Source organism: Crocodylus siamensis, chromosome 15 (assembly GCF_052110815.1).
Source record: "Crocodylus siamensis isolate JL-2025a chromosome 15, ASM5211081v1, whole genome shotgun sequence".
In the NCBI taxonomy this organism is placed as follows: domain Eukaryota; kingdom Metazoa; phylum Chordata; order Crocodylia; family Crocodylidae; genus Crocodylus; species Crocodylus siamensis.
In genome coordinates this window covers 53,352,392-53,364,731 of record NC_143409.1, presented here as the reverse complement: position 1 = coordinate 53,364,731, position 12,340 = coordinate 53,352,392, and the positions used below count along the sequence as shown (strand labels likewise).

Here is a 12,340-nt window from a genome sequence, read left to right as displayed (position 1 = left end):
TGAGGGGGGGCGGATGTCCCCGGGCGCCGGGGTTCCGGCCAGGTGAGCAGGTGCAACGGGGCGTGGCCAGGTGCGCAGGTGCGGGGCGTGGCCGGCGGACGTCACAGGGGTGGGGTTCGGACCCCGCGCCGTGTCCCCGCCGCTCGCAGCCAGTCGCAGCCGCGACCCCGTGCCCCGCGGACCCCGACCCCCCCCGGCCCCGACCCCCCCCGGCCCGGCCGCCATGGGGCGCCGCCAGGAGGGCGGGCAGCAAGGTGAGGGGCGGGGGGCTGCGCCGCGGGGGCGGGGCCGAGCTGGGGGCTTCTGGGCTGGGGTCGACCCCCCCCCGCAAGCCCGGCCGGTGGCCGGGAGGCGACAGCGGGAGCATGGGGAGCCCGGGGGAGCCCGGCCGCGGCCGGGTCAGAGTCCAGTTTCGGGACCGTGGAGCGGGGCGGGGGAGAAGCCGGGGCCCGGCCGGCCCGGCCGCAGCCTGCACCGCCCCGGAGCCCGGAGCCCGGATCCGGCCCGGGGGGGACCGGCTCTGCCACTTGCCCCCCCGGGAACACGCCTGTTTGCACGCGCGGGCGCGACACCGCCGTGCCCAGGGGAACGGGAAACAATCACGGCGGGGGGCGGGGGGCGGGGCACCAGGGGGCTGCTGGGGCGGCGGCGAGGGGCACTGGCCGGGATGGGGGCGGGGGGCACGGCCGGGCTGGGGGCAGGGGCTGCGGGTCGGGAGTCAGGCGCTGGTCGAGTTGGGGGGGCAAGCGGCTGCAGGGGCAGGAGTGAGGGGTATTGGCAGGGCCGGGGGGCAGGTCAGGAGAGTGAGGGGCACCAGCCAGGCCCGGGGGCAGAGGGACAGGGGGCACAGGGGGCTGCGGGTCTGGAGTGAGAAGCACCGGCCAGCCGGGGGGTGGGGGGGTTGGACTTTGTGCCCTGCGGGGCAATAAGGAAGCTGTCGGGGAATCCTCGGGGGGGCAGTTCAGGGCAGGGTGGGGCAAGTGGGGTGTCAGTGCCTCCTGGCTCAAGGCTTTCAGGGCCCCTGGGCATTGAACCCAGGCATCCGGGTCCATCCCCCCTCCCCAGGGCAGCCGTGCCAGCATGACCCGTCCTTCCGGGGCCCCATCCAGAAGCGGTGAGTGCCCCCTCCCCATTCCCCGACCACCCCCAGGCCCTGCCCCGGCCCCCTGCCCCATCTGACCGCCTGTCGCCCCCAGGAGCTGCACCGATATCATCTGCTGCGTCCTCTTCCTCGTCTTCATTGCCGGCTATGTGGTCGTGGGCATCCTCGGTGAGGAGTGGGGGGCAGTCGGGACCCCCCAGGCCCATGGAGGGCAGCAGGGGGCACAGCCCAGGTCGGGGGCTCCACCCAGATGCCTGGGTCCTTTGCCCAGCTGGATGGTGCTCCCAAGCTGGACCCCATTGGGGGGCGAGGGGCAGTTGGGGAAATCTGGGAGCAGTTGCCCTGACCTCTGGTGCCCCCCGCTGCCCTCCCAGCCTGGCTCTACGGGGACCCCCGGCAGGTGGTCTACCCCCGTAACTCCACCGGTGCCTACTGCGGGATCGGGGGCAACCGGTGAGTACCCCCCAGTGCCCCCTCGATACCCCGGTGAGGGGGGGGCTCTGGGCTGGGGGAGCTCTGCTCTCTTCTCCTCCTCCTCCTTTAACTTCTGCATCTCCCTGCTCCGGGCTGCTCTGCCCGCGGGGCACCCGGGGGGACCCAGGAGTCTGGGGTCGTGTGGGAGCACCAGGGGGACCCTGGGGTCTGGGAGGCCCTGTCGGAGGTGGCCTGGAGGGTCCTGGTGCCTCTCTCTGCTACCACTTGTGCCTTGCTTCTGTCTCTTCCTACCCTGTCCCCCCAGGGACAAGCCCTTTGTGCTGTACTTCGACCTGCTGCAGTGCACCCCCTCCTTTGGGGCCTTGGCAGCTGCCCTGGATGGGCTGCAGTGCCTCACGCCCCAGGTACCCCCCTCTCCCCCGTAAGCCTGGGGTCCCTGCGGGGCAGGAGGCTGGGAGGCCAGATGCCTGGGCTCCCTATGGCGGGGGCAGCCTGGACACCTGGGTCCTCCCTGCTCTCCTGTGCCCCCCAGGTCTGCGTCTCCTCCTGCCCCGAGAGGTTCTGGACGGTGCCGGTCACTGCATTCACGTCGCCACCCAACCAGGTCTGGGCTCCAGAGCAGGCGCGGCTGTGTCAGCCTGGCTTCAACCTCACGGACACCCACCTGGTACAGTCCCCCGGTGCCCCGACTCCTGACCCGCAGCCTCTACCTGCCACCAAGCCCTGCCGGTGCCCCCCTCTCCTGACCCGCAGCCCCCTGCCTCCGGTATGACCGGGCTTCTCTCCCTCAGACGACAGCAGAGGTTATCAGGCGGGACCTGTGCCCTCGCTACACCATCCCGAGCAAGCCCAGTAAGCCCGCACACCTGGGTCTTCTGTGGGGGTGGCGGGGTAGGAGCCCGGGCACCTGGGTTTTCTGGGGTGCAGGGTGGGGCTGGGCATCGCGGTCTAGCCCCCTTTCTTCCCTCTCCAGTCCTGAACCGCTGCTTGCCCTGGTTCAACTCCTCTGGCCTGGGGGACTTCAGCCTGGATGGACTCAGCCCCAACGGTACCCAGGAGGCCCTCAACACTGGTGTCCGGTCAGTGTGGGGCCCCCCGCTGCCAACCCGCATCTCCCTGCCCCGCTGGTGCCCCTCACTCCTGACCCGCACCCCTGCCTCCTCCTGGCTCCACCAGCACCCCTCACTCCCCCCCCCCGCAGGCAGATCATGGCATCGCTCGACGCCAGGGACATCGGCGTGAAGATCTTTGAGGATTTTGCCCAGAGCTGGTACTGGATCCTCATGTGAGTGACCCACGGGACCCAGGCGTCCGGGGCCGGGCCGGGCATGGGACCCAGGCGTCTGGGTGGTGCTGACCCCTGCCCCCCACAGCGGGCTGGTGATAGCCATGGCGCTGAGCCTGCTTTTCCTGCTGCTGCTGCGATTCGTGGCTGGCATCCTGGTCTGGCTGCTCATCGTCGGCGTCCTCGGCCTCGGGGCCTATGGTACTGGGGGCGGGGCCTGTGAGCAGTGGGGTGGGGCCTTTGAGCCAGGAGGAGAGGGGCTAGGAATGGGCGGGGCCTGTGAGCCAGGACGGGGTGGAGCCATGTAGAGGCGGTGGAGCCATGTAGAGGCAGAGCTGGGAGACAAAAGGGGGTGGGGCTTGCCAGGGCTAGTACCAGATGGAGCCAGAAGGGGCAGGGCCTGGGGGCAGGGCCTGGCAAGGAGTGGGGCTTGGTGGAGGCCAGGTGATAGGAGGGGGCGGGGGCTGCAGTAGGAGGGGCGGAGCCTGGTGCCTTGTGGGGCAGGGTTTAGGAGAGGGTGGGGCTACGTATTGGGCCACACTCCAAACGGGGTGGGGATTGGGGAATGGGTGGGGCCTCCTAAAATGGGGGCGGGGCCAGGGACAGAGCTTATCCCTGCCTGGCTTTTGGCTCAAGGAAGATGGGAGCCTGGGGGCTGTGGGAGCAGGGACAGGGGAGGGAGGCGGGGTCTGTGGGGAGACAAGCCCCTCCCCCTTTCTCACCTAGGTATCTACCACTGCTGGCGGGAGTACAGCACCCTGTGCGCAGCCGGCGCCTCCATCACCTCCGTGGGTTTCAGCACCGACCTCAGCGTCTATGGAAGCGTGAAGGAGACATGGCTGGCGGCCTGTGAGTGCGGGGGCCGGGCCCGGCCTGCAGGAACATCCCTGAACAACGCTAAGTCCCACAGGGGCCTCGGACTCCCCAGACACCCTCAAATCTTGGGGGGGCACCAGGGCGCTGTGGGCGCATCCCAAGCACCCCCCAAATCCCAAAGCTTGCCATGTTTCAGGAAGACCGCTGGACACCCAAAGATCCCCTGGGGGGTTTCAGGTCCCTAGATACCTTGAAATCCCATGAGCAGATCCCTGGACACCCCCAAATCCCAGAAGGGTCACCCTATTTCAGCCAGAGCTCTGGACACCCCAAATTCCAGGGGAGTTTCCTGGGTTACAGGCAGACTTCTGGACACCCCAAATATGAAGCTCCCCCAAATCTTGGGGTGCCCCCAATTGCCCTCTTTGTCTTGGCGGGGGTCCTCCTTGCCCCTCCCAGCATGCATTGAGGCCAGGAGGAGGGGATGTGGCCTGGGACAGAGGTGTAAGGGCTTGTGGGGGGAGCTTGCTTGCATTTCAGTGAGGGTCAAAGGTCATGAGGTGGGGCTTTGCAGGAAAACCCAAAGCATTTTAATGAGGGTCAAAGGTCAGCAGGTTGGTCCTGGGGGTGGGGCCTTGTGGTACCTGCTGCATGTTAATGAGGATGGAAGGTCAGCAGTGGGCAGGGTCACCCCAAGCCCTGCCTCCTGCCCCTGCAGTGATCGTGCTGTCTGCGGTGGAGGGCATCCTGCTCCTCCTCCTCATCTTCCTTCGCACCCGCATCCGCATTGCCATCGCCCTGCTGCAGGAGGCCAGCCGGTGAGCCAATCAGAGCCTGAGGGGGCGGGGCCTGAGGGAGGGGGCGTGACCTCGCAACCAGGGGGGACGTGGCCTTCAATGGGTGAGGCGTAAGCTGGCAGGGCTGAGAAAGGTGGGCAGGTTCTGGGACGTGTGGAAGGGGGCCTGGTGGAGGGGGTGGGGCTTGGCATGGTGGGCGTGGGCAGAGGGAGGGCGTGGCCTTGGAGGAATGGGTTTGGTCTGGGGGGGGTGGGCAAACCTGTGTCAAGGGGGTGGGCTTAGAGTGGTGGGTGGGGCCTGGGGGCAGTGGGGCAGGCCTGGAGGGGAGGGCTTGTGGCTTGGCACGGGTGGGTGGGGCCGTGGGGTGGGGCTTAAGCAGGTGGGCAAGGCTTGGAGTTCTGGCCACAGGGTGGGGGCAGGGAAGATGCCCGGCTGGGCGGGGCAGGGGGTACCAGGGGCCTCATGGAGCCCCCTCAAACCAGAGCTAATTGCTCCCCTCCCCACAGAGCCATAGGCTACATGATGTCATCCATCTTCTACCCACTCATCACCTTCGTTCTCCTCATTATCTGTGTGGCCTATTGGGGCATGACGGCCCTGTATCCTTCCCACTCCCCTCACCCCCCAGATCAGGGCCCCCAAAGGGACCAACCCCTGCCTCCTCAACCCCCCCAGGTTTGGTTTGGATTGGGGCTCCCCTGGAGGCTGGGAGCAGGCCCACATCAGAGGCCCCTGAAGGGCCTGGACATGCCCCCCCACCCCCCCCGCAAGGATCAGGTTTGGATCGAGGCACCTGACCCCACCCACCGTCCAGGATTGGCCTGGATTGGGGCCCACACAGAGGCTGGGCTCCTGCCCCCATAGCACCTGGGATCGGGCCCACATCGAAGCCCCCCTGAAGGGGTCAGACCCCTGCTTCCAGCCCCCTCCCCCACCCCCAGGATCAGGCCTGGATTGGGGCCCCTGTCCCTTTGCTGTTGCTCCCTTGACCCCCGCCTCCAGGTACCTGGCCACATCGGGGACCCCCATGTACCGCATCACCCCCAACAATGCCAGCGCCCCTGGCTGCTCCGCTGTCTCTGGCAACCAGTCCTGTGACCCCTTGGTGAGCAACCCTGGGCAGCGGCCAGGCATCCAGAGCCCTGTGGGGGGCAGGCGGTGGGATCTCGAACGCCTGGGTCTCCTTCCCCATCCCACCCAGCCTGAGGGGTCCCTCAGTGTCTGTGGGGGGAGGGGTTTGGGAAGAGGCTGAGGACCTGGTGCCCAGGGGCTAAGCCCTGTAGCAGGGAGTCCGGTGGGTTGCACATGTGTGTATGCTGAGACACACGTGTGCAGTCAGGGGCTAGGCGGGTTCTTCCATGTGGGGTGCATATGAGTGGGTGGAGCTGACTGCACTGGGGTGGGCCCCTCTTTGTGCCCCCATGTTCACCTACCTGTTCTCTTGTCTGTCCATCCTTCGTCCATCCATCCATACTTCTATCTATTCTTGTTGCCTTCTCTCTATGTCCGTCCTTCCATCCATCCATTCATCTGTCCATCTATCCATCCTTCTGTACATGCATCCCTCTCTTCATCTGTTTCTCCACTCACCTGTTCATCCATTCACACATCTGTTCATCTTCCAGCAGCACCCACCTACCCATCAATCCCTGCCGACACCAACCCACCCACTCATCTGTGCATCCCCCGATCTACCCACACATCAATTCATCCTCACAGCCACCGGATCTATCCTTCTTTCTCTCCATTGCTCCTTTCACCCACTCGCCCGCCTGCCCACACATGGATCCATCTCCGCACCAACTGATCCATCCATCCATCCATCCCTCCCCACGTCAGCCCACACAATTATCTGTCTATCCTATCCCTGTATCTACCCATCCATCTCTCATTGTTTCGTCCGCCGACCCACCATCCATTTTTCTGTCCAACCACCTACAGATCAGTCCATCTTCACACCAACCCACCCATTCCTCCGTCCCCACATCTATCCTTCTGTCCATCCTTCTATTCATCCATCCACCCATGCACCCACTCACCCACTTATCCATCCATTCATCCCTATATCCACCCATCCTTCCATCTATCCAACCACCCACACACCTATCCACCCATACATTGATCCATCTCCAAACCAAACCACCCACAAATTCATCTGTCCACCCCCACATCCATCCATTCAGCGTCCCACCTACCCACTCATCCATCCTTCTGTCCGTTCACTCATACATTGATCCGTCTCCACAGAAATCCATCCATCCATCCTTATGTCCATTTTTCCATCCATCCCTTCCTCCATCCACTCTCCCTTCCACCTACCCACCCATCCTTCTGTCCACCCACTTAAACATGGACCCACCCCCACACCAACCTATCCAGTCAGCCTCATGTCCACCCATCCCTCCATCCACCCCCCTCCCCCCGCTCATGCATCCACCATCTCCCCTCCCTGCAGACATTCAATGCGTCACAGTGGCTGCCATGTGTGACCGGCTGCACATTCCTGGCGTATGACACCAAGGGGCTTCTCCAGCGCAACCTCTTCAACCTGCAGATCTACAACGTGATAGGGCTGCTGTGGGTGGCCAACTTCGCCCTTGCACTGGGCCAGTGTGTCCTGGCCGGTGCCTTCGCCTCCTACTACTGGGCCCGCGACAAGCCCCACGACATTCCCCCCTGTGCCATCAGCGCTGCCTTCCTGCGCACCCTCCGGTCAGCCCAGACACCTGGGTTTTCTGGGAGGAGGAGGCTGGGGGCCAGGATACGGGGCTCTCTGGGAGAGGAGGGAGGGAGTTAGTGCAAGGGGAGCCCAGTTATCTGGGTTCTCCAGGAGGGATGTGTGAGGGCTGGGGGAAGAGAACAGGAGGGCTACGGTCCAGACACCTGGGTTCTCTGGGAGGGGAGGAGGCTGGGAGCCTGGACACAGGTTCTCGTAGCTGAGAGGGGAATGAGAGCTGAGACACCTATGCTCTTTTGGAGGGAAAGGGGGATGCAGGTTAGATCAGGGGTCTGGGAGCCCGGACTCCTGGGTTCTCTCCCCAGGACTCACCCCACCAGGTCTCTCTGGCAGGTACCACGTGGGCTCTCTGGCCTTCGGGGCACTGATCCTCACCATTGTCCAGCTCATCCGCATCTTCCTTGAGTACCTGGACAACAAGCTCAAAGGTGGGGGCCCCCAACCCTCCTCATTCCCTACCCTGCTCCCCTTCCCTGAGGTCCCCCACAGCATTGGGACCTCATACCCCCAGATCCTAGCAGGTCAGGGGGTCTCTGCAATTCCTCACACCTCTCTGCTGGAGTCTGGGACCCATCCTACCCTGGTCATGGGACCCCACCCCTGCTCCCAAGGGCTTAGAAGTTACACAACCCTGATTTACATAATGCAACTGTAACTCTTCTACCAGGCCAAGTTCAGGGGTCTATTTAGGTGTTTAACACCAATTATGGTGGAAAAGGATGTTGGTAAAAAAAAAAAAAGTTGGGATTTTCCATTAAAAATGTTGGGATTTTCATTAAAATTTTTGGGTTGCCTGTTTAAAAAAAAAGTTGGGATGCTCAGTAAAAAAATACAAAAAACAAAAAACTTTGTGGTGGGTCTGCTAAAGTTGGGATTTTCAGTAAAGAAAAAAGTTGGATTGTTAGTTTAAACAAGTTGGGATGTTGGGATTTTCAGTAAGAAAAACACTCAGGGTTCTGTTTAAAGTTGGGATTCAGTTAAAAAAGTTTGGGATTTTCAATAAAAAGGGGTGCTGGTTAAAAAAATATTGGAATGGCAGTAAATAAAAAAGTTGGGATATCAGTAAACAGTTGAATTGTTACTAAAAGAATATTGGATTTCCAGCAAAACGAGTTGGGATTGCCAGTAATGAAAAGTTGGACTGTCAGTTAAAGCAAGTTGGGGTGTCCATAAAAGAGTTGGATTGTCATGAAAATGTTGGGATTTTCTGTTTTAAAAGGAAAAAGTTGGATTGTTAGTAAAAAAAACAAACACCCCCCACCCCAAAAGATGTTGTGGGGTGGGACTTGCTGGTTCATGAGTAAAACGTTGAATTTGGCAGTCAGAAAAGTTGGGGTGTCAGTTAAAAAAAAAAACAACTGTTTTAAAAAAGTGGGGGGATTGTCAGGGCTTGAAGGATGAGCATGGTGACTGCCCTGGGCGGGTGCTTGGTCTGGGGGGGGTTGGCGTGCATGGGGGGTCTGATGTCTCATCCCCCCCAGGTGCCGAGAACCCCCTGACCCGGTGCCTGCTGTGCTGTCTCAAGTGCTGCTTCTGGTGCCTGGAGAAGTTCATCAAGTTTCTTAATAGGAATGCCTACATCATGGTAGGGGGCAGGGCCTGGGGGGGCTGGTGGGGCTAGGGAGAGGGAAATCGGGGGTTGGGGGGGTACTGGAGGGTCCCAGGCTGTGTGGGGAGGGGTCTTGGGGAGTCCTGGGGGGTGTGGGGTGGATTATAAAGACAACAGTGTTGGGCAGGGGGACTGCATGTGGGAGGCGCCAGGGTGTGCGTGGTGGGGTGGTGTCCCTTGGGAAGGGTCTTAGAAGGGGTCTCTCAGAGGTCACTGGGGGTCTAGGGTGTGTATTGAGGTCACTGGGAGGTCACAGGGGGGTCCAGAGTATATGTATTAGGTGTGACTACAGGGGTCATGGGGAGCAGGGTGTGTGTACTGGGGGGTACTGGGGGTCAATTAAAGGTCATGGGGGTCATTAAGGGGTCAACAGGGTGTCCACTGTGTGTATTGTGTGTCACAGAGGGGTCCTGTGTCTGCATATGTGTGTGTATTGGTCACTGTGGGGAGTCCTAGGGGTCATTGAGGGGTCACTGGGGATACAGTGTGTATGTACTGGGGTCACAGGGGTCACTGAGAGGTCATGGAGCTCCAGTGTATGTATACATTGGGGGATCACTGGGGGTCATTGAGAGGTTATAGGGGGCTGCCGTGTGTGTGTGTATTGAGTCCTGAGGGTGTTGGGGGGGTCACTGAGGGGTGCTAGAGGTCACTGGGGACATTGAAGGATCACTGGGGGGTCTCAGGGGTCAGCTAAGGGGGGCACCAGGTTGGGGGTCCTATGGGGGCTCCCAGGTTTGTGTACTGGGGGTCCCTGCTGGGAGCTCTGGAGGTGTGAAGGAGCATCAGCCCAGCTGGGGGTATGGGTTTGGGGGTTAGTCAAAGGGAGCCACTGGGCTGCTCAGGGTTGGGGGGCACTGGGGCCAAAGTACCCCCTGCCCCCCAGATCGCCATCTACGGGAAGAACTTCTGCGTCTCGGCCAAGAATGCCTTCAGCCTCCTCATGCGCAACATCCTCAGGTAGCCCAGGCGCCTGGGTTCCCTGGGGGGTGGGAGCAGGGGGGCTGGGAGCCGGGCACCTTGGTTGTCTGGGAGAGCAGTGGGATGGGGGTGGGAGGGTGGGCTGCACCTGGGTCTGCCCTGACGCCTGGACCCGCGCCGCAGGGTGGTGGTGCTGGACAAGGTGACGGACCTGCTGCTGTTCTTCGGGAAGCTGCTGGTGGTGGGGGGCATTGGGGTCCTGGCCTTCTTCTTCTTCTCGGGCCGTCTGCCCGGCGCTGGCTCCACACCCCCCGCACTGCACTACTACTGGCTGCCCATCATCGTGAGTGCCCCACGGCTCGGGGCTCCTGGAGGGTCTCTATGGGGCGGGTTGGGAGAGTATGGGTTATGGGGGTTCCTATGGGAAGATTTAGAGGATCTGGAGGTGCCAGGGTAATGGGGTACTCTAAGTGGGGGGTATTTAGGAGGTGGGGGTGGGTTTATGGGGATTTCTATCACTGTGGGAGTTATGAGCTTTGGGGGGTTCCTATGGAGAGATTGAAAGGGTCTGGGGGGCATTTGGGTCATGGGGGGTCTGGGATATGGGGGGTTTCTATGCGGTGAGGTGGGGGGAGACCTGGGATCTTGAGGAATCTCTATGGGGTGGGGGGGGTCTGGGATATGGGGGTCTTCTTGGGGTGTTGGAGGGGCTTTGGGATATGGGAGTCTGTGGGGTATGGGGGGCTGTGGGATTGGAGGTCTGTATGGGGCGGGCAAGGGGCTCTGGGATGTGGGGGTATTTGTGGGATGGGCCAGGGGCTTTGGGTTATGGGGATCTGGGGCCGCCTCTAACCCCCACTGACTCCCCCCTACCCCCTGACGGCAGACGGTGGTGGTTGGTGCCTACCTCATTTCCCATGGCTTCTTCAGCGTCTACAACATGTGCGTGGACACCCTCTTCCTCTGCTTCTGTGAGTAATTGACCCCTGACCTCTGACCCTCCCTGAGCCCTGACCTCCCCAAGCCCTGACCTCTGACCCCTGATCTGGCCTGTGCCTGCAGTGGAGGACCTGGAGCGGAACGACGGCAGTGTGGAGAAGCCCTACTACATGTCCAAGCCTCTCATGAAGATCCTCCACAAGAAGAACAAGACCAAGGACAAGGGCAAGGACAAGGAAAAAGTCAAGGACAAGGAAAAAGTCAAGGACAAGGCCAAGAAGTAGCCGCCAGCTCCTGGCCTGCCCCTACTTCCTGTTGGCCATCTTGTCTTCACGGCCTTCTTCCATTCACAGGCTTTGGCCTGGCAGCAACACTTCCTGTTGGTTTTATTGTTGCCTTGGCCAACTCCTGCCAACTCCCTGGCCTGCTGACAGCACTCCCTGGTGGCCATCTTGCTCTGGCCAACTCCCCAGCCAATTGGAAGCACTTCCTGTCGGCCCTCTTGTGCCTTAGCCTGTTGGCAGCCCTTCCTGGTGGCCATCTTTTTGCCTTGGCCAACTCCTGCCAACCCCCAAGCCCCTTCAGCCATATTGTCACCTTGGCCAACTCCTGCCAACCCCCAAGCCCCTTCAGCCATATTGTCACCTTGGCCAACTCCTGCCAACCCATTGGCAACACTGCTTGTCAGCCATCTTGTTGCCACCACCAACTCCCCTGCCCATGGGCAGCACTTTTGGGTGGCTATTTTATCATCCCAGCTAGCTCCCCCCACCCTACCCATCAGTGGCACTTCCTGTCACCCATTTTACCCTCCCTCCCTCTCACTTATTAGCCCGCCCCAAATGGGTGATTTGGGTCTTTCCAGCTGGCTCTGCACTTTAGTAGCACTCGGTGCTCGTCCTGTCGGCCATGTTATCCTGAGTTGCCATAGGCTCCTGCTGTTTCGTCTCAGCCATCTTGGATTTCTGGCCTACCCCACAGGGGCCAATTCCTGCCCATGAGCTGACCTCCATCTGGCACCTCCCGCAACACCCTATCCTCTCAGCCCTACTTCCTCCAGGACAGGAACCTGCCAGCTCCCATTGGCTTACAGCGGACTCCGCATCATCATGTCCTGGCCAGTAGCGTAGCAGCGGGGGGGTGTCTATGGAGCCCCCCCCACTCAGCATTGGCCATGAATGGGGGGGCGCAAATGGAAACATTGATCCCCTGGCGCTGGAGACCCACAGTATGCCACTGGCCCTGGCACCTCTTAGTTTGACCCCAACGTCTCCGATGGTCCAGTTCCTGTCTGCCTTGTTGGATTTTAAGGTCTACCCTGTCGGCTGGCAACAGCTGACGTCCCTCTGAGGGGGGCCGACTACTGTCATCTCTGCTGCTCTGTCCCCACCATCCTCCACTCTCCACCATTAGCCACCTTGCTTTTCCAAAACATTCCCCTCCTTTCCCCACTTCCTGTCCATAATGCCCTCACTTCCTGCCCTGTCTCTATGGCATCTCCCAGTGAAGTACTGTACAGAGGGGCTATTTTTTCCACCCTCTTTTTTTCAGAAGATTTTTATGGAATATTTTATAATCTGAATCAGTATCTAATAATAATAATAATAATAATAATAATAATAAAGGTGATTGATTGATATCAAGTGGAGTCCTCCTCCCGCTGCCCCCTTCCCCACCTTAGCGTCCCCTGCTGGGAGCA

At 61.1% G+C, this 12,340-nt stretch overlaps 1 protein-coding gene across 2 annotated transcripts; it reads left to right on the top strand.

Moving 5' to 3' along the window:
* The first annotated feature begins 152 nt into the window (after nucleotides 1-152).
* SLC44A4 (solute carrier family 44 member 4) lies at nucleotides 153-12,280 on the top strand. Of its 2 annotated transcripts, XM_090028169.1 has the most exons (21): nucleotides 154-254; nucleotides 1,066-1,114; nucleotides 1,197-1,270; nucleotides 1,477-1,555; nucleotides 1,842-1,941; nucleotides 2,070-2,204; nucleotides 2,329-2,389; nucleotides 2,511-2,616; nucleotides 2,739-2,822; nucleotides 2,911-3,023; nucleotides 3,549-3,671; nucleotides 4,357-4,456; nucleotides 4,942-5,034; nucleotides 5,438-5,540; nucleotides 6,891-7,147; nucleotides 7,506-7,600; nucleotides 8,654-8,757; nucleotides 9,668-9,741; nucleotides 9,886-10,045; nucleotides 10,589-10,673; nucleotides 10,765-12,280. In XM_090028169.1, exons 1-21 carry the CDS (start codon nucleotides 224-226, stop codon nucleotides 10,923-10,925), a joined length of 2,187 nt encoding a protein of 728 aa, XP_089884295.1. In that variant the 5' UTR covers nucleotides 154-223; the 3' UTR covers nucleotides 10,926-12,280. The 2 variants fall into 2 exon arrangements, with proteins under 2 accessions (XP_089884296.1, XP_089884295.1); XM_090028170.1 differs by lacking the exons at nucleotides 6,891-7,147; nucleotides 7,506-7,600; nucleotides 8,654-8,757; ... (2 more) ...; nucleotides 10,589-10,673; nucleotides 10,765-12,280 and adding an exon at nucleotides 6,061-6,879 and having other exon boundaries at nucleotides 153-254.
* Nucleotides 12,281-12,340: the final 60 nt, after the last annotated feature.